At 46.8% G+C, this 25378-nt stretch overlaps 1 protein-coding gene and 1 pseudogene across 1 annotated transcript; one reads left to right on the plus strand and one right to left on the minus strand.

Annotated features, from left to right (window-relative positions):
• Positions 1 to 5: 5 nt before the first annotated feature.
• DNAAF1 (dynein axonemal assembly factor 1) lies at positions 6 to 25246 on the minus strand. Its single transcript, XM_070398040.1, has 12 exons — positions 24991 to 25246; positions 22492 to 22627; positions 21620 to 21711; positions 19644 to 19865; positions 19338 to 19504; positions 16370 to 16491; positions 12367 to 12533; positions 6948 to 7214; positions 4117 to 4223; positions 2353 to 2409; positions 1018 to 1378; positions 6 to 385 (listed from the first exon to the last, which is right to left on the minus strand). Exons 1-12 carry the CDS (start codon positions 25124 to 25126, stop codon positions 294 to 296), a joined length of 1926 nt encoding a protein of 641 aa, XP_070254141.1. The 5' UTR covers positions 25127 to 25246; the 3' UTR covers positions 6 to 293.
• Positions 24332 to 24414, plus strand: LOC138997476 (U4 spliceosomal RNA; annotated as a pseudogene).
• Positions 25247 to 25378: the final 132 nt, after the last annotated feature.

The following is a 25378-nucleotide window of genomic DNA, read 5'->3' on the forward strand; positions in this document are numbered from 1 at the left end:
CTCACGGGAATACTCAAATGTTTATAATGTTCAAATGAGACACTGACGGTTGTACAATTTATACCACAAGTAACGGGGGAAATGGGTTGTGCTTTGAGAACAAGGAACACAGTGTTGCCCGACACTTCAGGGGGAGAGAATGGGAGGGATGAGCCGTGCAACAGGACACGCCGCAGCCCAGGCCCCAGAGCACTTTCAGGAATTGGAGAAGGAAGGGAGCCCGGCCCAGGGGGTGACCTGCACCTCGCTGCTGGCTCCCTGTTAGTGCAAGGGCAGAGGGGCCGCCTGGGGGTTCAGTCCAAGCCAAATTCAATGTCTTCCAGGTCTGCCCCCGCCTTGGGCACTGCGGGCTCAGGCTGTACCTCCTCCTCTTCAGTGCTGTTTCCTAAGAGAAAAGGCTCAGTGTTCCTGGGAAAGGACATATGGCCACCCCCTCATTTTTCCACAGGCAGGCCTAGAGCCAGCCACGCAAGCAGGCATCCCGAGAGAAACCTGGCCCCTGAGAGTGTCGAGGAAGGGCAGGAATTGTCTAGGTTTGTGTTCCCACTGCAGTTGCTGAATACATACCCACCAGTTTGCTTGTGATCAGTAAGCACTGGCCAGCACCCCCACAACTGCATCTTCCTGGTCACAGGCTTGGGCCCCATCACCAGACCAGGCTAATAGGTTGTGGCTTCATCTGTCCCACTCAGCCAGTTGCTCACCACTGTCCCTGCCTGGACAACCTCCTCGCCCAGCACTGTCTCACCCGTCCTGCCTGATTCTGGACCTTCACCGTGGAGGGGCTGCAGTCAGGCCTGCGTCCCCATACTCCCATCTGTGGTGTCACTGGTCTCCCCCTTCCCTTAGAAGCCTTGTTCTGGAAAGGCTGAGGATTGGGATGGTGAGGAAAGGGGTGAAAACAGGCTCCCCAGCCCCGTCTACACCTGCTGAACCTGACTGCCAAGGTCTGCATGCCCCTAAGAAGCCCGGAGATGCCACCCGCTTGGGAATGCCTTGAGAGCAGGGCAGCATTACCTGGAGGAGAGGCCGAAGGTAGGCGATCGTACCCGTCACTGGAAGGGGGTGGTGGGGCGTCCCCTTTGCAGGTTGGGGGTGTCGGTGGTTGGTCCGAAGGCTCGTCGTCATCGAGCTCCTGAATCAGCGGGCGTGGGCACGTGGTGTCCCCACTTTGGGTCTCCAAGTCCCTCTCTGCTGCTTCTTTAAATATGTGCGTATAGGGCGCCTCAGCCTTCCTGGTGGTGTCCTTGGAAATTGCAAATATGTTGGAAAGGGTGTGTGTGGATGTGCTCTCCAGCACTGGGAGTGAGGTGTCGTCCAGCTCAGGATCACTGTCGTCACTCAAGCCCGAGATGGTTGTGATCTTTGGAAAGCACATCTGTTTTTTTAAAAAAGATGCCTTTGAACATTTCTGCTGTCACTGGAATCACTGTGAAATGCACAGAGCTAATTCCACTTTTATCCAGCACTAAATATTCGGTTGCCACATACAGGAAAGGGCCACGTGAGCAGAGCCCTGCCCCTTGGAAAGTTGGGTCTCGGGGTGGACACCCTTAGCCAGCTATTTTGAGCCCCCAAGTCATGGTGAGCTCTACAACCATGTCATTTCTTTCTCACCCTCTGGTGGGTCTCCACGCTGCCCATCTGTTCTGGCTACACCCACACCCTGCCGGGGCCCTGAATGGGCTCATCTCTGAGTCTTGGCCTCTGACACACCTAACCCTGCCACCCGGACTTAGCCCCCTGGAGGTCAGGCCCCATGGGAACTGTGGTCTCATGTCTGGTCCCTTCCTCAGTGATGTCCTGCACAAATTCTGTCTTATCCTTCCTTTCCTCTCCTGTGGGCCCGGGCCTGGCACACACAGGCTCTCAGTAATGCTGGAGGGAGGAGGGTCAGGTCAGATTGGGAGATCGCCCCATTGTGCCTCACACACTCCTCCTTCCGCCCAATCCCCCCCCCCCCCCGCCCCCCGCTTCTCCTTTCCTACTCTCTCTCTCTCTCTCTCTCTCTCTCTCTCTCTCTGTATTGCTGTAGTCGTGCTATATAAGATGGACATATAAGTACATCAGAAGAGCAGAAAAATGTCAGGGAGTACATAGTTATTAAAGATCAGTAATAAAATATGTTTAAGAAAACCCCAGTGGTTAATCATAAAACCTTAAAGAAGGGGAGGGGGGGGGCACAACGGCCAAGAGCTGCATTTCCTTTTGAAAGGTGAAAATATAGCAGGTGTGCAATGATTCAAGCACAAAAAGCATCTTACTTTCAAATTAAAGTGATATGCTTTGTACATGGCAAGACTGGAAGGGAAAGTGGGATTATGCTGATTTGGGGGAAACCTGTGTTATAACCTTGTCCTTGTCTTCCAAAGAGTCGCCTGTATCAGCATCTTCCAAGTCGGGTAGGTCCTGAAAGAGCAAATGAGCCCGTGTCACCAGGAGGGCACACACTCTGAACGCTGGTAGGGGAGGCAGGTGCAGCCACACAGCGCAGTGAGCCTGGGCAGGTGCAAGCAAAGCATGGAGGGGAAGTGGGGAGTGGCCAACCCCTCAGGCAGCCCCGTGCACGCGCACAAAACACACACGTGTGGCTACTTCAAGTATTTGGACCTGATCAATGAATGCGATTTGCAAGGTGTGGCATGTTTGAAGAATTTCCACATCTTTCTTCGTTTGGCTTTGTCATTAGGGATACAGCCAGGTCATCTGGGAGGACATGATGGAGCCCAAACCCAGTGCACCTTCTATGTACAAATTAGCCTCAGGGCTCTGTGCTGTGAAATGAGTATATTTTGGACCGCCCCCAAACTAGAAGGGCTTTTGTGTTTGCTTTGTGCTGTGTTTGCGGTGTCTTTATCTCTAGCAACCGCTCCAGCATGTGAGGCAGGCAGCACCGTGTGTTACATTCCTGAACTCCGGAGCCAGACTGCCTGGGTTGGTATTCTCCTCTACTGTTGCCTAGCTGTGTAGCCATGGGCAGGTTGCTTAACCTCTCTGTTCCTCAATTTCCTCATCTGAAAAATAGGGATGAGACTAGTACCTATCTCTCAGGGTTTTGGGAAGGGTAAAGCAATCAGTACAAGGTGTATTTAGAACAGTGCCAGATAAATGGCAAGAACAATAAGTGTTAGCTATTAGTTGCCTTGTATACAGTTGGTTCTCACATGCTAGAGGTTAATCGCCCAGTTTTGTTTCTTCGTATACATAGGCCCAGAAAACTAGAAACCCTCTCAGTTTGTCTTATTGAGCCACATGCAACTGTGCAGTTAGAAATGAAACACAGTTTAGAAATGTATCAAGAGAACGGGCAGGGGGCAAAGTTGTGGCCAGGGGTTTAAAGCTCACTCATGGGCAGAGAAGCAGGCTGTCCTTCCGGGTGAGCACAGTGAGCACCAGCTGCCCGCTAGGTGTGAGGCTAAAGGCTCGAGAAATGCCTCCCCACTGCTTGCCCCACCACACTCCCGTTCCTGGGGAGGGAAGGGGGGTGACAAAATGTGTACGTTTTCATGGTGCTCATTCCTTGGGCCGAAGCATTTGAGACTTATCAACACAGAGCTTCAGGAAGGAGAGGCTTCATGAGTCTGAGATATTCAGAAGGTCAGGCTGCCCCTCACCGAACGGGCATCGGGGGATCGGACACTGGACAACCAGCCACATCAGGAAGCTAGAGCAGCCAGAGGGCAGGAAGATGGCATCAGCCACTTGCTGGGCAGCTGTCCAAGGAGCTTAGAGGCTCTGATGATAAATGTAACTTTCTCAGCCACTATGTATAAGGCTAGCTGGACAGAACGGCCTAACAGTGTAACTTCTTTAGGGAAAACAAATGAAGAGTTTTGTAGACTTAGTTCCAGGGAAATCATTTGGGCCAGCGCTTCTCAGTCTTGAATGTGCAATGTGTGAACCCCCTGGGGGAGATCTTTTTAAAATGCAGATTCAAATCAGTAGATCTGGGTGGGGCCTGGGAGTCTGCATTCTAACCAGCTCCCAGGGGGTGCTAGGCCTGCAGGTCCAAGGACCACACTTAGGGGAGTGGGAATTTCGAAGGGTTTGTATCTGATCACCTGTTTCACTGGCTGTAAAACAGATACTTATCTCCACAGGCAACTATTTACATACAGCGATGAAGAGCTTCTCCGTCTTCAGCGTGATGGTTTCCAAATCTTCATGCCCAACAGGCTCTGTACCCAAAGCATTCTCGGTGGCTACAATCTGGGGAGCTGATTCTAAGGAACAACAATAAAGAGTTCTTCATCTCGGAGTTAGTTTTATACGCAGCAGTCAGAGCGACAAGGCCAAGCAAGGTCAAGGTGGATTCCAAGAGCAGAGGAAGGACAAAACCTTGGTCTGAAAGGCCAGTCCCTGTGACCTAAACTGTGAGAATCCCCAGATTAGGAGAGGGTTATGTCTAGGAAAGAGAAGGGAAAGGGAGAGAGCTGCCCCCTGCTGGAGCCTGGAGATGACGCGATGACATGGAAGTGCCAGCCAGGAACCAATGCAGAATAAATACACAGGAACCTTGGAAAAGGCGTGATTGATGGGCAGTGAGAAAGGCAATAGCATCAGAGGCCACCTGGGGAGCTAGAGAAGAGGCAAGCTGGAGAGGCAAGTTCCATAGCCCTGTCTGAAAGGGCTGAACCCACCACCCTCTTGGACTGCCTGTCCCTCAGGGCACAGGCCCCGCCCACTGCTCAAGGGTTAGGGAGACCTGTTCCATGGTCTCAAAATTGTCTGGGAATAAACATGGAATCCAGGTGGGGCTCCTCTTCCTCCTCCAGGGGCCAATTTTCAAGCTCCCCAAGGCTATATTCTTGGGCCCTGCTCTCTGCTTTCTCGTCAATCTCATGGCTTCAGTTATTACATTAAAGACTAATGGCCCAACTTTCTCATTACACACAGGTCCAAGGTGTCCACCTGAGCACTAGCTATGTCCAGCTTCATTTGAAGAGCCACTTTGGGACGCCAGGTTAGGATGAAACCAGGAAGCAGGCAGAGGGCTCCATGCTGGCTGCTGTGGATGACCCCAGGCCCACAACAAGGCTCCACCATTTCCTTGCTTTGCAACTTGGAGCAAGTTACTTCACCTCTCCGAGCCTCAGTTTCCAGCTCCAACAAATGCAGGTATGATAACAGCACCTGGCTCCTCAGGTTGTTGAGAAGGCTAAACAAGCCGGCCTGTGAAGCTGTGGCCTGGACCGAGTGCCCATACATGCTGGATAAATATAGAACTGGCATTTGTCTTAACAGCAGCTGTTAATTACAGATGCGGCAGTTAACCCACTCCTTTTGAAATGTATCTTTTGTTCATTGAGGCCAAGGCTGGCTTCGCTCTGCTGCTAGGCTAGGCACAGTTTCACTGTGAAAAATCACAGGCCAGACCGTGATGAGATAGGAGCATGTGTATGACAACACCTAAATCTGCAGTTCTTCTAGGCCTCTCCCAGACAGTGGGGGGCTTTGCTTTGGGGGAACTTCTATTCTGGGCCAGACCAGCTAAAGTCCCCAAACAGACCTCAAATACTGCACAGGCTGGGCACAGGATGACCCGTCCCCCAAGGCCCTGTGGCCTGGACAAGTTCCAGGTCTGGCTCAACCTTACTGACACCACAGCAATAGGATGGCATCCCAGATGAGTGTTGGGTTTATTTGTTGGTCGGAAGGACCCGGGGATCTTGGCTAGAACCTGCCAGGGGTTCTTTTCCCTAGACCTGCATCACACACTATGTAGCCAGAGCATATGGCTACTGAGTGCTTGAATTGTGGCCAGTACTCCTGAGAAACTGTATTTTACATTTTATTTGTTTTTACTTTTAATTAAATTTAAAAGCTGGAGCAGTATAAAACAACTCCCTTCTTTTAGTAGGACTTCCTTTCACTTTAACCGTTGAAAAGTTCGCATTTGAATTACAATGTGCTGTGTAAGTGTCAAAAACATATTGGATTTGAAGACCTAGTGCTCCCCAAATGTAAGGTATCTCATAAATAATCTTATATTGATTTAAATTACTATATCTTAGATATAATGTGTTCAATAAGCTATATTGAATGCCCATTTCTCTTTACTTTGTCTAATGTGACTACTAGAAAATGTAGGCATGGCTCCTGTTATATGTCTATGAACAGCACTGCTGTAGATAATGAGACAATGTGTGTACTTTATCTTATAGAAACAGCAGCCAGAAGTGGAAACCTGCCCTGATCCCACAGATGCATGACTCATCTGGGATTGCGATTCTGGGAGCCAGCATCTGGGCTGTTCTGATCACATTGTAGTGGGATAGCAAGAAGCTTGGAAAATTCCTGGACAAGTGGAACAGGGAAACTGAGGCAAGAAAATTAAACAAGGCCAAACAGTTTGGGCAGCTTGCAGCCAGCTTGCAGCAAGACCTTATCGTCCTCAACTAAGGACATGGGAATAAATGGTTAATACCTGTCCTCCCTAACCAGAGAAGACATAGCCTAAATCACTCTGGAACTGCTAAGGGTTGGAGGAGGGGGGACTTATCTCACTCACTGAACGAAGAAGTGAGCAGTCTCAGGACTTGCCAGGTGTTCTCATAAATTCTGGGAAAAATCACAATAAAGTAAAAGGGGGACCTTGAAATCTAGTCTGTGCCCAAGCTATCCAGCAGAGGAACCTTGAAACCTTTAGACAGAAGGGTATAAAACTCCTGAACCCCCACCAAGTTCCTACTCAGATTAGCTGAGTGCCCACCTGTGTTTTATGCCAGGTGTATTTTGATGAATTTTCTTGCCTTGCTTCTTTAATACATTTGCTTGCTTTGCTTCATTAATACATTAGCTTGCTTTACTACCTCGCTGCTGTCTATCACTCTCTTGAATTCTTTCCCATGCGCATGACAAGAACGGAGGAGGGGACAGCCCTCTCCCTTCTACTCAGGGCTGTCTGATAACATCTTTTCTGGTGTTTCTGGTGCCTATTACATTACCTTCCCAGGTAGCTCCAAGGGTTGCTGGCTCGGGGGCCTCAGCTGGGAGCACCCCTTCTGGGTCCTGGTCTTCAATCTCTGTGTTGACATCTGCAGGCAGCTCCTCTAACACATTCGCCTTTTCTGGGAAGAGCTCATCCTTGGCCTCAAAGCTTTCCTTGACAAACAGCTCCATTTTCTGCTCCCTTTCTCCATCCTCATGAGGCTCTTCCTTCCCTTTCTCACCGACATCCACGTTCTCATTCTTGTCTGGCACTGGCACCTCCCCTGGACAACAGAAGTCCAAAGGTGAACTGGGAAATGTCCTGGGAGGACAGGGTGTCTGCACGTCTCCTGGGGACATGCAGTGAACTGCTGAGAGTGAGCCCAGGGAACCGTCAGGGACCAGTAGAGAGCTGCCTGCAAGGGTGTTCATTCCTTTGTATGATTGCTAAATAGACAGGCTGGGTGTCTGTGAGAGCCATCACTTAGCTCAGCCATCTAACGGAACAGGACAGAGCCACTGAGGAAATAGTGCAGGAGGTTCTTAGGAGATGCACGCGGAAGTACGTGGATTTAAGGGCCACTTTGCTGCCTTTACTTTTAACTAGTTCATCAGAACAGAAGTGTGTGTGTGTGTGTGTGTGTGTGTGGGTGGGTGTAAATGTTAAAAACCATCTGACCTAAAGATACAACATAGCTGCTCATTTTACTATTCTTTAAGCTTTTCTGAAAATAAAAACAAATCTAAATAAAAAGCTGAGAAAAGAAAAAAACATACTGTGGGAGAAAATATATTCTATGGAAAATACATTATGCTAATTCAAAAGAGTAGGCAGAAAGCAATATAATTATGCCATTTTTTATAAAACACATATGTTACATGCCTGGGGGAAAGCCAGGCACTACCCACACTAAGTACTGAGTGATTCTTGCTGAGATTCTGTTGTTTCTGTGCTTTTCTTCATGTAGTGTACTCACACTTCGTAATTACATGAAAAACAATACATGCCATTTAGAAACATACATGGAGGCTCTTGCTTTCCTACTGGGCATAGGACAAGGAAGGGGCTCTTACTCATTAAGGGGCTCTGAGCACCGTCCCCTGGATCCCGCAGGCTTGCGCAGGGGCTGGGCTGGGACACACCAGGACTCACTATTAAAAGCCTCCACCAAATGCTGGCTGGGGGCATTTGGTGTGGGCAGGGGGCTCTGAGAGTCCTGCACTAGGGGCAGTAGGTTGGGTGGGTCAGGGAGGGGGGTTCATTTACACCAAGCCTGGGAGTGGAGAGAGCCTTATAATGGGGGCGAGCGTGAAGGCAAGGCAGGGAGAGGATCCAACATCTTAGAAGAGAGCCTGTGGGGGCCAAGAACATTTCCCAGGCCTGCCCTGGTCCAGCCAAGCCAGGAATAGGGTGGTCCTGAATCTTTCACGGGTCTAGCAGGTTTCATACAGTCATCCACTAAACAGAGGGAAATGATCTGTGTCACAGGGAGGCAGTGCAGCCACCCTTCAAAATGGACAGAATTGAATGGTCAAGGTGAAGCCATAAAAAGGAATGTAGCACTGATCACACCACAATGTGCAGGAACCTCAGAAACATCCTGCTCAGTGAAAGGAGCTGGTGCAGAAGGCTACATACTGTATGGTTTCATGTATATGAAATGTCTGGAAAGATTGGTGGCTGGCAGGGGCTGGGGGAGGGGGAAGTAGGAATCACTTCTAATGGGTTCAGGGTTTTATTCTGCGGTGAAGAAAATGTTCTCGAACTAGATAGAGGAGCTGTTTGTGCAACATTGTGAATGCACTAAATGCCGTTTTTTAAATGGTTAATTTTGGGAGACCAAGATGGCGGCGTAGGTAAACACCGGAGACCGCTGCCGCAAACAACCATTTCAAAAATACAACTAAAAGACTGAACGGACATCACCCAGAACCACAGGAAGGCTGGCTGAAGAGAGACTCTACAACTAGAAGGAAAGAGAACAGCAAACCGAGGCTCAGAGGCGGCGCAGTGTGGAAAATACAAAGGTACCGAGGTGCGCGCGCAAAGCGGGCTGGTGGCTGAGGGCGCGGTTGTCGTTTTCTGTCGGGAGTGAGTCTCAGACTCTGGGCTCCAGATCCGGGCGAGTCTCTAGGGACCCAGACTCAAACGGGAGAAGCGGGATTATCCGGCATCAGTTGGAACCTGAGGGCAACTTTCTCTCCGAGGTTTGCAGCGGCTGCCGGGGTTCTGAGAAGCAGAGCCTCTGGGAACGGGACTGAGCGTGGCCATAACTGCTCCCTCCGCCCGCCCTGTTGATCCCACCCCGCCCAAAGCCTGCGCACAGCCATTTGCCGATCGCCTCAGGCAAAGGCTGGATTAGCGCCTCCCCAGAAGGCAGACGTTTTCCGTACAGCTGATTCCTATAGCCAGCCGGCCTGGGGGTCAAATCCCTCTAGTGTTAACTACAACAATTAAGGCTTGGCTAGAACAAGACTGCGCACAGAGACCACAAGGGGGTGCACCAAGAAAGCATAAAAGATGCGGAGACAAAGAAACATGACAGAAATGGAGGATATGGAGCTAAGAATCGCAATTTTGAGGGCTTGCCATAAATTTGTGCAGAGCCTCACGAAAACTAATGAGACCCTCGATGCTACGATAAAGAAATTAGAAAGTAAGCATACACGGACTGAAATAAAGAATATTATACCCAATAGCAGACCAGAGGAGTACAATAATCAAACCAAAGATTCGACAAAAAACACCCAATTGGAAAAGCAAAATGAAAAAAGAATCCGAAAGTGTGAAGATAGTGTAAGGAGCCTCTGGGACAGCTTTAAGCGGTCTAATATCAGAGTCATTGGAGTGCCAGAAGATGAGAGACAGCAAGATATTGAAAACCTATTTCAAGAAATAATGGCAGAAAACTTCCCCCACCTGCAGAAAGAAATGGACTTACAGGTCCAAGAAGCGCAGAGAACCCCAAACAAAAGGAATCCAAAGAGGACCACACCAAGACACATCATCATTAAAATGCCAAGAGCAAAAGACAAAGAGAAAATCTTAAAAGCAGCAAGAGAAAGAGGCTTAATTACCTACAAGGGAATACCCATACGACTGTCAGCTGATTTCTCAACAGAAACTTTGCAGGCCAGAAGGGAATGGCAAGAAATATTCAAAGTGCTGAATACCAAGAACCTACAACCAAGGTTACTTTATCCAGCAAAGCTATCATTCAGAATTGAAGGTCAGATAAAGAGCTTCACAGATAAGGAAAAGCTAAAGGAGTTCATCACCGCCAAACCAGTATTATATGAAATGCTGAAAGGTATCCTTTAAGAAGAGGAAGAAGAAGAAAAAGGTAAAGATACAAATTATGAACAACAAACATGCATCTATCAACAAATGAATCTAAGAATCAAGTGAATAAATAACCTGATGTACAGAACGAACTGGTGATTATAATAGAATCAGGGACATAGAAAGGGAATAGACTGACTATTCTTGGGGGAAAAAGGGGTGTGGGAGATGCGGGAAGTGACTGGACAAAAATCATGCACCTATGGATGAACACAGTGGGTGGGGAGTGAGGGTGGAGGGTGGGGTGGGAGCTGGAAGGAGGGGAGTTATGGGGGGAAAAAAGAGGAACAAATGTAATAATCTGAACAATAAAGATTTAATTAAAAAAAAAAAATGGTTAATTTTGGCCCTGACTAGATTACTCAGTTGGTTAGAGTGTTGTCCTGACACGTCAAGGTTGCAGGTTCGATCTCCAGTCAGGGCACATACAAGAATCAACAAATGACTGCATAAATAAGTGGAACAATAAATTGATCTCTCTCTCTCTCTCTCTCATCAATCAATAAAAAATTTTTAAATGGTTAATTTGATGTTATGTGAATTCAACTCAGTTTTTAAAAAGGTGATCTGCACAGAGGTCTCTGACCAACACTGGGGCTGCAGCTCTCTGCACTTATCCTACCACCCCCGCCACCAAGCTCATGCCCTAACAAGGCTTCCATGACAGTCGTCTTCATAGCCCATGACTTCCTGTCACCTGCCATGTTAAAGCTGGTTTTCAGGTCCTTCTTGATAGGACCTTCCCCAGCCCAGCTAACCTTATGTGATTTCCCAATTTACAGTTTCATTCCAGACCTGGGTGCTGGCACTCCTCCGAGCCCCCCAGGGAAACTGGAGGCTCCTTGGCGGAGGCAGAATCATATCCTCTCCCTCCACTGGGATCTACCCTGTCTGCGTGCTCATTCCACGCGTGTGTGAGTGAGTGTGCCGCACCTGAGGTTGGTGTGCAGAAACCTATTTATTTATAAATGCTCCCCCACCCCGTGGGCAGAGAGCCCTTTCTATGTGCAGAAAAGTGTTGGACTCAAAGGGGCAACAGTAGCAATGAAAAATCTAATAACAATTAAAAAAATCAAGATGACCATAACCCTCTGACTCAAACAAGGCATAAAGGGCACTGACTGTGCCTCCGTATATATGCTGGCTGACTTTACTGCTGTTAATGACACGAGGTGGAGAAATTAAGCACAATACCATATTGTTTTGATATGGGGTCATATTATGCATTTATGACAGAGTAATAATGGCCCCACAAAGAGGTCCACGTCCTAATCCTAGAATCCGAGACTATGTGACCTCATAGGGCAAAAGGGACTTTGCAGATGTGATTAAGGGATGGGAGATCATCCTAGAGCAGTGATTCCCAAAGTGGGCGCTACCGCCCCCCGGTGGGCGCTGCAGTGATGGCCACAGGTGCATTTGGGGGCGATGAGTAACTGCTATTAAAATTTAAAAAAAATTAATTTCCAGGGGCTGAGTAATATTTTTTCTGGAAAGGGGGCGGTAGGCCAAATAAGTTTGGGAACCACTGTCCTAGAGTTACCCAGGCGGGTCCAATGTCATCACGAGGAGCCTTAAAAGAGAGAGGCAGGAATGTCAGAGCTAGAGAGACAGGAGGCTGTGAAGATGGAGCAAGGGGCCGTGAGCCAACCCATGCCGGCGGCTCTAGGAGCTGGAAAAGACAAGGAAACAGAGCCTCCCTGCTGACACCTTGGTTTTTGCCCCGTGAGACCCATGTCGGACTTGAGACTTTCGGAACTCTGGTAAGATAATAAATTTGTGTTGGGTAGGCCCCTAAATTTGTGGTCATCAGTTATGGCAGTCACAGAAAACTAATACATCATTTAATTTGGAAAACGGGCTGGTTTAACAAACTGAGTTTTAGTCACTAAAAGGGGTTTGAAGCTGCACATGAATGTTGGGGGTTTTCACCGCCCCAGGCAGGAGGGGGAGAGCAAGTGCAGATGGATCAGCAGGTCTGTGAGTAAATGGTCTAAACCCCCCTCTCCCCCACCCCAAATCCCAGCGATGAAAGACTGCGAGTTGGACAGCATGGATTTCTACTGTAAGCAGAGCTCCGTGTAGACGCATACCTTTCTCTTGGCTCTCCGCCTGCCGCTTCCTCTCCTCAGCCCGCCGCTTGATCCTCGCCAAGGCTTCGATGCTGTCCGTGATCTTCTTCCGTTCCTGGTTCTCCCACTGCTGCCTCTCCTCTTTCTCGGCCGCGTACCCTCCCCTAGCCCAGGCCTCTGCGCAAGCTCTGTTTAGAGGATTTGAAAAGGAAGCAGAAATCAGTGAGGTTTGAATTTTCATAGGTTCAAGGCAAATTCAAAACACTGTTGCACCAAACTTGTTTATTTTCCCCAAAGTCAAACCAAAGCCACATAGGACATGTGCCCCTAAGGACAGAAGTTAACCTATGTACATTTTAATCTTCAAAGTCGAATGGTTTGCCAGCCTTCTAGATGTGACACCAAAGCACAATGGACAAAAGAAAAAATAGAGAGGTTGGTCTCCATCAACATTAAAATGTTTGTAATGTAAAGAATACCACAAATAAAGTGAAACCACCACCCACGGAACATGAGAAGGTGTTTGCAAATCGTATACCGGATAGGGACTTGTACCTAGAATATATAAAGAAACTTACAACTCATTAATACAAGGATAACACAATTTTAAAATGGGCAAATGTGCCTTGGTTGTTGTGACTCAGTTGGTGGGAGCATTGCCCCAAGCACCAAAAGGTTGTGGGTTCGATTCCCAATCAGGGCACATATGGGAGGCAACCAATTGATGTTTCTCTCTCACATTGATGCCTCTCCTCCCCCTCTCTCTTTCTCTCTCCCCCTCCTCATCCCCCTCCCTCCCTTCCTGTCTCTGTAAAATCAATAAAAAAACATAACCTTGGGCGAGGATTTAAATCAATCACTAAATAAATAACAACTGGCAAAGGTTAAAAGAACGAGAAGATAAAACACTGACTGGGAGAAAATATTTGCAAGAAATATAACGGAATAATGACTTGTATCCAAAACATACAAAGAACTATTAAACTGTGAAACTTAAAAAAGGGGGGGTGGGCCTAAAGATCTAGACACCTCACCAAAAAAAGATATATAGATGACAAATAAGCATATGAAAAGCTGTTCCATATCATATGAGGTTAGAGAAATACAAATTGAAAGGAGATACCACCACACACCTATTACAATAGCTAAAACCCAAAACACTGTCAGCACCAAATGCTGGTGAGGATGTGAGCAACAGCTGCTCTCGTTCACTGCTGGTGGGAATGCAAGATGGGGCAGCCCCTTGGGAAGCCAGTTTGGAAATCATGGTGCTACGCGTAATTTACATATAACCCAGCACGTGTTTACTCAAATGAGTTGAAAACAAAAGTCCGCACAATCCTGTACACAAAAATTCATAGCAGCACTCGTCACAAGAGCCAAAAATTGGAAACGACCCACATGTCCATTGACGGTGGCACATCCACAAAGAATATTATCTTGCAATACTATTTTGGAATGAATGAATGACACCTGCTACATGTGGGTGAACCTTGAAAACATTAGGCTATGTGAGAAAAGCCAATCAAAAAAGGCCACAGAGTGTGTGATTCCATTTACAGGAAATGTCCAGAATAGGCAAGTCTACAGAGATGGAAAGTAGATTTGTGATTGCCTAGAGCTGGGAGACGGGGAATGGGGAGTGACTGCTAATGAATAACGGTTCTTTTTCAGGGGTGTGAAAATATTCTAGAATCAATTGTGGTGGTGGTGGTGGTAACTGTGTGAATTTACTCAAAGCCACTGAGTTGTACACTTTATTTTTTTCTTTTTTTGCTAGAAGTATTACAAAGGATATTACATAAGTGTCCTTTTTTCCCCCCCTACCCTTGGAATTGTACACTTTAAATGGATGAACTGCTCTAGGGGCTGGGGTTACAGCAGTGACAGGAGAAGATATTGCTCTCTGTTAGAGCTGCCCTTGTATGGGGAAAAGACAGACCCTTAACAAGGGAACCAGCACGTTAAAGGCTGTTGCGTCCTAAGGAAAGAAACCAGGTTGAAGAGACACCCAGAGCAAATGTGCTACTAGATAGGGTGGTGGGTCATGGGAGATTTTAATAAGATCACAGGCCAGCAGGCACCTGCCAGCACCTGTGGTGCGTGTTCCAGGCAGAGAGAAGAGCAAGTGCCCAACAGGACCAGCTAGTGAGTGGTGGCCTTAGGACTCAAACGCAGGTGAGTCTGACTCCGGAACTGGAGTCGTGCTACACTGTACAGGGGAATGGATCTCACTGTGAAGGTTTATCTCGTATCCTGTTTTCACTTTCCGCTGGTCAGTGCTACTTCAGGGTGGGGCTCAGGATCCTCAGCCACAGCTGAGCCCATTGGTTCACTCCTATATGCCCGGTACCTGCTCAAGTCCCATGTGCCACTCACAGGTACTCATGTGGACCCTGTGGTCAGTATCATCCCCGTTTTCCAGAGGAGGAACATGAGGCTCAGGAGGTTAGTGAGCGCACCTAAGGGGACATGACTCCTGGCTGCAGAGCTGGGCTTTCAAGTCTGCACGTGGGCTCCACTTGCTGCGCCCCCATCACCCCCAGGGCTGGGGGCCGGGGCACTGGGTACATCTCTGCCCAACTCCCCAGAAGCAGGTCCTTTTGTTTTCTCATCTAATTGGAGTGGAGGCTCTCACTTCTACTTGACATATTTGTTGGTCTGACTTAAATTTGTGAGTTTAAAAACATTTCACCAGCTACATTTATCTTAAAATGTCGTATCATTCAAAATTCAGATGGCACTTCCCTTCGAGCTGTCCATATGACTGAGGTTTTATTCTAAGTTAGAGTGAATAGTGATCTCAGTTAAAAGCACAGATAACAGTGGTGACGATCTACATGGCAGTCCTGAATTTATTGTTCTTCATATAAAAAGAGCTCTTACGAATCAATAAGAAAAATCCCTCCCAGAATAAAGGAAACTGGGAGGAAGCCATGAGTGCAATACTCCTAGAGGAGGCAACATCAGTGTCTGACAAAGATGGTAAATGTAACCAACCTCATCAGTTATCTAAAAATACAAATTTAAAAGGAGACACTATCTTCACTCATCAATTCACCTGGCAAAGATTTCCTTCACATGGCAATGTCTGGTGATGCTATAAATTATTACAAACTTTCTAGAAAACAATATATATATGGCTAATATGCAAAGTGTCCCCTCAGGAGTTCGCCAGGGAGAACAGGAGTTCAATTGTTTGCTATGATGTGCGCTGACCACCAGGGGGCGGTGCGAAACATAGCCGGTGACCAGTAGCTGTGGTAGAGTGCTAAGGGGGTGTGGGAAAGAGGAGGTGGGGAGGTGGGGGGAGGGGGGGAAGGGGAACTGCGCAGTTGTGGCACATGGTGGCAATAGGAGGAGGAGGCAGGGAACCTAATCAGCCCTGATCGCCTGCCAGGGCTAGGGACCCTACCCATGCACAAATTTCGTGCACTGGGCCTCTAGTTAAAAATATAAGCACCTTTGCCCTGGCCGGCTTGGCTCAGTGGATACAGTGTCAGCCTGCGGACTGAAGGGTCCCAGGTTTGATCCCGGCCAAGGGCACATGCCTGGGTTGTGGGCTCGATCCCCAGTAGGAGTTGTGTAGGAGGCAGCCAATCAATGATTCTCTCTCATCACTGATGTGTCTACCTCTCTTTCTCCCTTCCTCTCTGAAATCAATAAAGAAATATATTTTTTTAAAGTTTTAAAAAAATATAAGCACCTTTAAAAAGGCTCAGACCACATTCTTTGATCCAATAATACAACTCCTTGAATTCCAACCTGAGGAAATAATCAGCAATGAGGCCAGAGACTTATATGCAACTATATTTATCAAAGGATTATTTTTTTAAAAACCTATGAATAAAGGCTCAAAAATAGAGAATTTTCTATTATAAATGATTATGTAACCATTAAACCTATTCCCAAGGAATTTAGTGATGGGTGAAAATGCTCAAAAATCAGAATTTTAAAAAAGTTTAATAAGTATGCGTAACTATTACATATTAACATGTGGTCACAAGGCTTTTCTCTTCCTTACCTGTCCTTTGGAAAAACTGGTCTGTCATCCAGGAATGTTAACTGTTTTAGTCGAATAGTGACTGTCCTTCGATAGTTAGGGATGTTCCTAATAACTGGGTTTCCCATCAAATTCAGGACTCGCTGTAAGCAAACAGGCAGAACCGAATTAATTGCTAAAAAATGGATGTGGTGTTAATGTTGTATATGTGCTGTGCTCTAAGAATGAACAAAAGGGAAGTGCCAACATCATGTCCTGCTGACGGTATTAGCGAAGCCGGAGGGTGTCATTGTTGTTGTGCCATTGGAACGGGCAGCCCTTTCTTTTCTCGAACGTCAGATCCTCAGTCTCGGTGTCCTTCCAGAACAATACTATAAAACGTTTCCTGAGCCCCTTTCCAAGAGCCGTGATTACATTAGCTTTGCTCACACAATCTCTTCGACTGAAATTGATCTCAGTCTAATTGATTGTTTTTCTCCTTCCCAGCCAGGGCCCATTTTAAGAAAAGTACACAGCGGCTAGACTAAACAGATAAGGAGCAGTGAATAAGGGGACCGGATGGGAAGTGCCCACTGATTGACTGCGGGGGGCCTTGCTCGCCAGGCCTACAGGTTTCCTGGAGGTCATGCTGGGGCCATGAAAGAGAAGGAAATGTGCAGTGACAGCATGCCGTCCCCATCCTTAAAGACTGGCACCTCCTCTTCTGCCCATGAAACTCAGAGAAGGCAAATAGGTAAGGAGACATGTGAGTGAACATTTAAAATTGCTTAAACTGATGAAATATTTTTCATTTCTAAAGTGGGTTTTGTTGGAGAAAGTTATACATTGCGGACTAGTTAGTTTAGCCTTTCCCTAACGTCATTCTCATACTGCCTTCACGTTCTTGTCATATTCCAAGTGACCTCTCCTGTGGGGCTGGGGTGGTGGGAGCCGTATGCTCCAGCTGCATGGGGTGCAGATATTCTAAACCAATCGTAACACAAACTATAAGGCAGACTGCTTTTCTTATGGGCATCGTATATTGAAGTCCTAACCCCAGCACCTTAGAACGTGACTGTATTTGGAGATAGACCCTTTCAAGAGGTCAATTAAGATGAAACTCGGCCTCAGTGATGGTCCTAATCCAATATGACTGGGTCCTTATAAAAAGAAGAGATTGGAACACAGACACGGAGAGGAGAGAAGGAGAGAAGACACCAAAGAGAGAGGCCTCAGAATGAAACGAACCCTGCTGACACCTTGATCTTGGACTTCCAACCTCTAAAATTATGAGAAAATAAATGTCTGTTGGTTAAGCCCCCAAGTCCACGATAATCTGTGATGGCAGCTAAGCGAGAAAAAGATATTATAATGTAATACAGCTTTATATTAACACCATGTGCTAGTAATTCTAAACTAGTTCTTTTTAACAGTCTCCTCTGTAATTATTCCTGAGCTATTTGTCTTTTAATTGCCCTCAGCAGTAAGCAGTGAGCTCAAGGCCTTCCTGTGCTATTTTAAATATTTCTCCTCGTACACATGGCAACACATACATCCCCAAAAGCAAGGAAGCCATCAAAGGCCACTGAGGTTGAGTCAAAAGGACACAGGTGCTACCTGGTCAGGTTGTCACGGGCCGGAAGATGGGACCATTTGAGCATCCAAAATGAAAATGATAGCCAGGGTTAAATCATATCAAATACTGTTTATATAAATCCACGAGTTCATAAGGATACTGAAAAAGAAAAATCCTTCATTGTCACCATTAATGGTTGCTAGGTTCTTGATTCACTTCTCTGAAAATCAATCAATAAATAAAAAAGAAGCAGACACTTTTCCCGCTTTTTCTGTATGAACTGTATAGTGTTAGGGAATCACTAGTTGATGAAGGAAGGTTCTTCTTTGTAGAAGCATTCCAGCTAATGATAAAGGCAGAAGGAATAAGAGAAGTAGAAAATGACCATCATGTGACTCCTGATGAAATAGAGCATCTAGGCAAAGCCCATCAGTGGCAGCTAAGACAATCGGGAGAAAGAACAATGGGGACTATATAATGCCTCGGTCAGGCTGACAATACATGAACCCATTACTCAATATTAAAAGTACAAAAAGAGAAGCCATCACACATTACATGCCCCATGATGTGATGCAACAGCACACCCAAAGTTACATATTGAATCTGGTTATGATGACGCCTCTGGCTCCATTATCATTCTCCAAGAAATACTGGGTACAGCAGTACATGTTAAACAACACCACGAGGATGCAATCAGCCAAGTCCAGAATGTGGCCCATGCCAGGGGAAGGACCCGGTTTCTTTGACAGAGTAATGGGGGTTGGGGGTGGGGTTGGGGGAAACAGGGAAGGGAAACAGTGAGAAATCAGGAGATTTGAGAGACAAATAATCCAAACGTGATGCATGGTTCTGGTTTGGATTTGAACAACCCAATGGTCAAAATGCATTTTTGAGACAAATGGGAAAAATTGAACATGGTCTGCATTTTAAATGTAGTTATTACATTATATTAGATATAATAACAGTACTTTGTGCTAAAAAAAAAAAAAAAAGTCCTTATCTGTTAGAGATACACACTAAAATATTTGTGGGTGAAATGACATAGCTTCTGGTGTTTAAGATACTCCGGCTAAAAACACAAAGAGGGAAAGAATGTGGCCTGACCAGCGTGGTTCAGTGTTTGAGGATCGACCTATGAACCAGGAGGTCTTGGCTCCATCCTGGGCACATGCCGTGGTTGTGGGCTCGATCCCCAGTGTGGGGCGTGCAGGAGGCAGCGTGTCGATGATTTTCTCTCATCGTTGATGTTTCTATCTCTTTCTCCCTCTCCCTTCCTCTCTGAAATCAATCAATAAAAATAGTAAAAAAAAAAAAAAAAAGGAATAGAGGGTGAAAGGAGAGAGAGAAGAAGGGAAGGGAGGGAGGGAAGGATGGAGAGGAGAAGAGATTTAACATCTAAAGAACATGAAAGTATGCAAGGGTTGTGTGTTTTACCAAATCAGGCATGCTCTCCAGGACGCTCAGGATCTCTGGGTCACTCAGCCGATTGTGGGAAAGATCAAGGACGCAAAGTTTCAGGCACTCCTTCAGATGGCGGACGTCTTCCACCGTCTCCAGGTGATTGTGGGCTATCTGGAGCGTGTTCAGGGCTGGCAGACAGGCTGGAAGGCGAGGTCAGCAGAAGTAAACAACAGTGGCACAAAAAGGTTTCTTGCCCATAGCATTCAATTTTAGAACCTCCCCCAGGGAAAGCGGTGGACATAATGGCATTTAGAAAGGCCCTGCGTGGGGCGTTCTCACAGAGGTTTTCAATGGTCTTGATGTAATTATTGCTGAGGTTCAGAGCATCCAGTTTCTGCAGAGGTTCTAGGTTCTCGATTTTATGAAGCAAGTTCACTTGCAAGAAGAGGCAACGCAGTTCGGTCTGGGCCTCCAGGTTCTCGATTTTCTGTATTCCGTTGGACTCCAGCCAGAGACAGCGCAGCCCCGTGTACTCTTCCAAGTTCTCGATGCGATCGAAACCTAGCGAGAAGGGGGTGTCCATTAAGCTCCTCCATGCACACAAGGGACACAGGAGCCGCCCTTGTTTGTGCCTCCCTGCCTAGCACCCACACCTCCTTCCTCTAGGGACAGTACTGGTACTTAGCTTTGGGGAACGTCCCTCTTTATCACCACCCCCTGGCTCTCAGAGTCGTGATGACTCATTCTGGGCTGGTCAAGCTTAGACACATGGGGCCAACATAGATGAATCCTGGGGAGTGTGGCTGGCTCCGTTGGGAAAAGGCAGTCTTTACGTTGGAGTGGCCAGCTTGGCAAGGGGAGCCGAGCAGTGCAGCAGCCACCTTCATGGCTGGAAGTGGGTGGAGGTGAGGGTTGACTTGCCCGAAATGAGTCAGAGGGAAGCAGGGCCAAGCAAAGGAGAGAGAGAACCTCGTGAAGATACACTATGAGCACCAGGCTGTGGCTAAGCCTGAAGCTAGTGCAAACTGTGGGTCTTGTTTTAATTCATTTTTTAGTTTTATGAGCCAAACTGAAGATTAGCAAAACAAACTGCAGACAGCTTGAGTGTAACCTGAGAGAGTGAGCCAGAAACACCCAGCTAAGTCATTCCCAGATTCCTGGCCCCCGGCAAACATGTGAGATGAGGAATTGAAGTTGCTAAGTTTGGGGATAAGTTGTTAACATGGGCACATCTCTCCCCAACTTTCTACCTCTTTGACTCCTTCTACTTGGTCTAACCTACTGGGTCCCCTTCTTCTTCCTTCCTCTTTTTTTTTTAAAGTATATTTTATTGATTTTTTTACAGAGAGGAAGGGAGAGGGATAGAGAGTTAGAAACATCGATGAGAGAGAAACATCGATCAGCTGCCTCCTGCACATGTCCTACTGGGGATGTGCCTGCAACCAAGGTACATGCCCTTGACGGAAATCGAACCTGGGACCCTTCAGTCCGCAGGCCGACGCTCTATCCACTGAGCCAAACTGGTGCTGGCCCTTCCTCTTAAATATTGGTCCCCTGGGATCTGCCCCCCTAAGCGCAGAGTTTGGGGGCAGGGGGACAATGTGGAGGTGAGGAAACTAGCTGGGAGCTGTTCCAAACTGTGAAGGCATTTGTGCTGCGGGGGCCTCCGTGAACCTCCCTGGCCCGGCACTCCTCACAGTGGCTGCACCATCCCCCGGGACACCAAAGGCACCTCTGCCTATCCATCTCTGTGTGTCTCTAGAACTGAGCAACGCCAGACCCACAGGAAGCCCTCAGCACATTTACTTAATAACACAGAGGTCTGATGAGGGAGGTGGGCCATCCCCATTCAGCCCTGCCTGGGAGTTATCACTCTTGATCAATGCAAGGAATATCCCTGTCTCTGAACTCAAAGTTAAGTTTATATAAGATACTGGAACCAGCCCTGAGCCCTTGGGGACGCCTCTAGTTACACATCTCCATTCTGAATGGCACACCCTGACCCTTACCCTTTGCTTTCTGTGCTAGTCTTCGATCCTGCACAACATCTCTCCCAAACCCAAAGCATTTACAACTAGCTTCCGGCTTGAAAAATTATTAAGTCTTTGGAAAACTTAAAAGATATCCATGTGTTTCCTTTGTATCCATAGGACCAGTGGCCCCTTTATAAACTCTAAGGTAAGACTTTCTCTTCAAAGACATATTACTGCTTTTCTATAAATCTCCACTGAACTCTCTGAAATTTCTACTGAAATGTAATTTGAGAACCCCAGATGATCCCCACCAGCATCTCTCTGCCTCTCCCAGAGCCTCACCTTTAAAGTGTAAATACAGCGTATCATTCAACGCTGGGGTGATATACAGCTTGTGTTGCTTGCAGAGTTTCTGCAGGAAGCGTTTAGTCATTCTGTTAAATGGGAAACACAAACAAGCAATTTATGTGAGTTTATCAGCTCTGAAATATATTCCAAAAATTGTTTATCACATCCATCCCTTCCGCCAAATCCACAACATCGTGAATGCCTGATAGCTATTTTATGTTCTTTGGGGTTTTCTTCTGTATAGCTTTCAAGGCCTCATCTAATATTACTTTCAGCATTCTTAAAAGTTGAAACATGTGCTCTAATAAAAATACTTTTACTATCGTGTCATCCATAACTACTGATGTTTCTCTCTCCAGGTCTGGCATTAAAGTTTGATAGATCGTGGTTAGTTGTACCACAGAGGCAGGCCATCCTGTCTCCAGCACTATAGATATTGTGCTATTTAATAGCCACGAGTCTCATTTTCTTTCTTCTTTTTCTAATCCTCACCCAAGGATATTTTTTCCCCATTGATTTTTTTTTTTCAGAGAGAGTGGAAGGAAGGAAGGAAGGTAGGGAGTGAGGGAGAAAGAGAGAGCAGGAGCGACAGCGAGAGAGGAATCGCTGTGAGAGACACATCAATTGGTTACCACCCACATGCACCCCGCCCAGGGACCAGGGATCAAACCTGCAACCCAGGTACGTGCCCATGACCAGGAATCAAACCTGAGACCCTTCAGTGCAAGGGCCAACGTTCTAACCACTGAGCAACATGGACCAGGGCTTAGCGTTAGCTCATTTTCTTATCTGTACAATGGTGTGATTATACCATCTCTCTTACTTGGTAACTGTGTGCTGTAAGTGACAGTACCACGCCCACATACCTGGGGCCATGATCTTCCTTGTCATTTCTTTGGTGTGCTAAGCAACCGTCCAACCTGCTGTCACCGCTTTGTTTCTGCTCACTTTTGTAGGATGTGTCAGAAGGACCTGCACATGTTTCCTTAGGATCATTGATTTCTGTAAAATTAAGAGATTGGGTCTATGGAGATCAAGAAATGTATTTAAAAGTTCTCCCAATTTCAACGTCAGTAATAACTGTCCGCTTATAGTATGGAACACTAGTACTCATTACATGTATAACAATCTTTAAAGGACTGTGGAATTTTTCCTTCTAGGTAGGTCCTCGGTAATAGCTCTTGTACAGATGCACAAGGAGACATGTACAAAGATATTCATTTCTGCATTATTTGTAACAGCCCAAAACTGTTAACAGTGCAAATGTCCATCCATGGGAACTAGTTAAAATAAAACAGTGGATTACTATTCTGCCTTGCAAAGAATGCACTGGAGTTAGTTATAACTCTTGTATGGCTTAATTCTCAGAAACACCTGTGGAATGAAAAAAAAGCAAGTTTAATAATAAGCACAGAATATCACCTATATAAATTAAAAACACACAAACCAATGCTATGCATTGAGAACATTACACACACACACAGTACAGGGAGGGAGGGAGGGAGAGAGAGAGAGAGAGAGAGAGAGAGAGAGAGATTAAATTAAGGAATCCATACAAAATTCTGGAGAAGGGGAGAAAGAAATGGGACTAGGATTAGGGGCTGGGAATGTCAATCTGAAATATATGATATATATGGTGACAGAAGATGATTTGACTTTGGGTGGTGGGCACACAATGCAATGTACAGATCATGTATCATAGAAATGTACACTTGAAGCCTATATGATCTTATTAAACAATGTCACCTCAATGAATTTAATGAAAATTGTCTGAGCCCAACTGGGTGTGACTCAGCGGTTGAGCATCGACCCAGGAACCAAGAGGTCACCGGTTCGATTCCCAGTCAGGGCATATACCTGGGTTGCGGGCTCGATCCCCAGTATGAGGCGTGCAGGAGGCAGCCAATCAATGATTCTCTCTCATCATTGATGTTTCTATCTCTCTCTCTTCCTCTCCCTTCCTCTCTGAAATCAATAAAAATATATTTAAAAAAAGAAAACTATCGAAGATGTTTTATTTTTTTAATTTAAAAAGACTTCAAGTGAATTGATAAAAATATTAATCACTTTCAGTTCTTAGTAGTAATACATGAGTGTTTGGTATAATGTTCTCTGTTCTTTTTAAAAAGTTCTCAAAAGAAAAAACATAAAGAGTAACAAAAATAGTGGAAATGAGCACATTCAAATGGGCACTTAATATTTTAAAAGGCCCATCAAAATTGGCCCATTCAAATGCACTTAATCTTAAGGGTCGCTGTGTGTTTATGAAGTCTATTGAATGAGGATCTTCTCTCCATGCATGGGACTGGGTCTCACACTTCCCCATTTCCCACTGCATACAATGCTCAGCCACAATAAAACACCAGATAAAGGTTTGTGAAATAAAGAATACATAACTGCTTGATTATATTAAGAACAAGAGCTATGATTTATTAATGGCCCACTGTATGAGGCCATTGACAGGACCTCTAATTATAATTATCCCTGTAATAATATCCCTGCTTGTCGATGAGGGGACTGCTCCACAGAGAGATTAAGATCTGGGCCAAGAGCCATAAAGCTGGCCAGTTGCAGAGCTGCAATCTGAACCGAGTGTGAGCAGCTTGCCACAGAGCAACATGGCTTTCCAACAGCTCCTTGTATATGGCTTGCCTGCACAGTTGATGCTCAAGATATATTTGTTGACTGGGTTCAAAAAATGAAACAAGCTTTGTGCAGTGGCAGTATCGTAGCCAATGAGGTTTATCTGAGACGAGATTATTGCTAATTGGAAAAAAGAAACATAAATCAAGTAGTCTCTTTATCTAGTCACTAATAGGTTTCCCGTAGGACCCCAAGCCAAGAGAGAGCAGAGGCTGAAACCTGTTTTCTATGCCCATTCTGGGAAACTGGTAAGGAGTCACCTGCTAACCCCAGAACCGTCAGCTCTTCGTTCACTCGTTCTATCATGCGTCAGGCACTGGCATGGACACTGTGAGTTCAATTAAGATGTCCTGCTCTGGCATCTTACAAAACACAAAAAAAGTTAGGTGGGGAGAGAATGGTGTGTTGGGTAAGGACTTGGACTCTGGTGTCAGATTGTTGCCTGAGACTATTCTGATATTCTGGCTGAGGGTAATCTGTTTGAAGCAAGTTCTATAACCTCTGTAAGTCCCAGTTTTCCCCATTTGTATGAAATGGGGAGAGGAGTGCCTATCGCAGAGGGCGGTGTATGGCTCAAATGCAGCGAACCCTTGGCACGCATCCTTTAATAAGTGTGGGCCGCTATTATTATTATTGTTGTTATTGCTGGCTGTGAAGATCAGGTATGTGGTGTTGGGCGCAGCCCGTCGCCCCCCTCGCCTCCCTGGGGCGGCGGTCAGCACCTTCCTTGCGGCTCCCTTGGCCTGCGTTCCCGTGGTCACCCGCAGACTCCTCCACGCCAGGCACCACACCCGGTTCCTGCGTGCAGTCCTGTTTCTCTTCCTCGTCCGCCGTGGGCTCCAAGACCTCGGGGTGCATGTCTATTCCGGAAACACCGAACACCCCGTAGCAATGGGCAGCCCCGTTTGGCCGGGTCGCTACGGCCCCAGCTGGACCAGAGAGGTCCGGCTTTCCTTCTCCGCCTGCACTCGCGCCCGCGTCGTTGGCAGCCCAACGCTTCCTTGGTCTCCACGGCAACCGCTGCACATGCGCACTCGGACGGACCCGCACACCCGGACGCCTAGGGCGGGCCTCCTGACGGCTCTGCCCCGCCCCTCCGGCGCCGGCGCG

This window comes from Myotis yumanensis, unplaced genomic scaffold, assembly GCF_028538775.1.
Source record: "Myotis yumanensis isolate MYYU_CA2020_CCGP unplaced genomic scaffold, mMyoYum1.0.hap1 SCAF_18, whole genome shotgun sequence".
Classification (NCBI taxonomy): Eukaryota; Metazoa; Chordata; class Mammalia; order Chiroptera; family Vespertilionidae; genus Myotis; species Myotis yumanensis.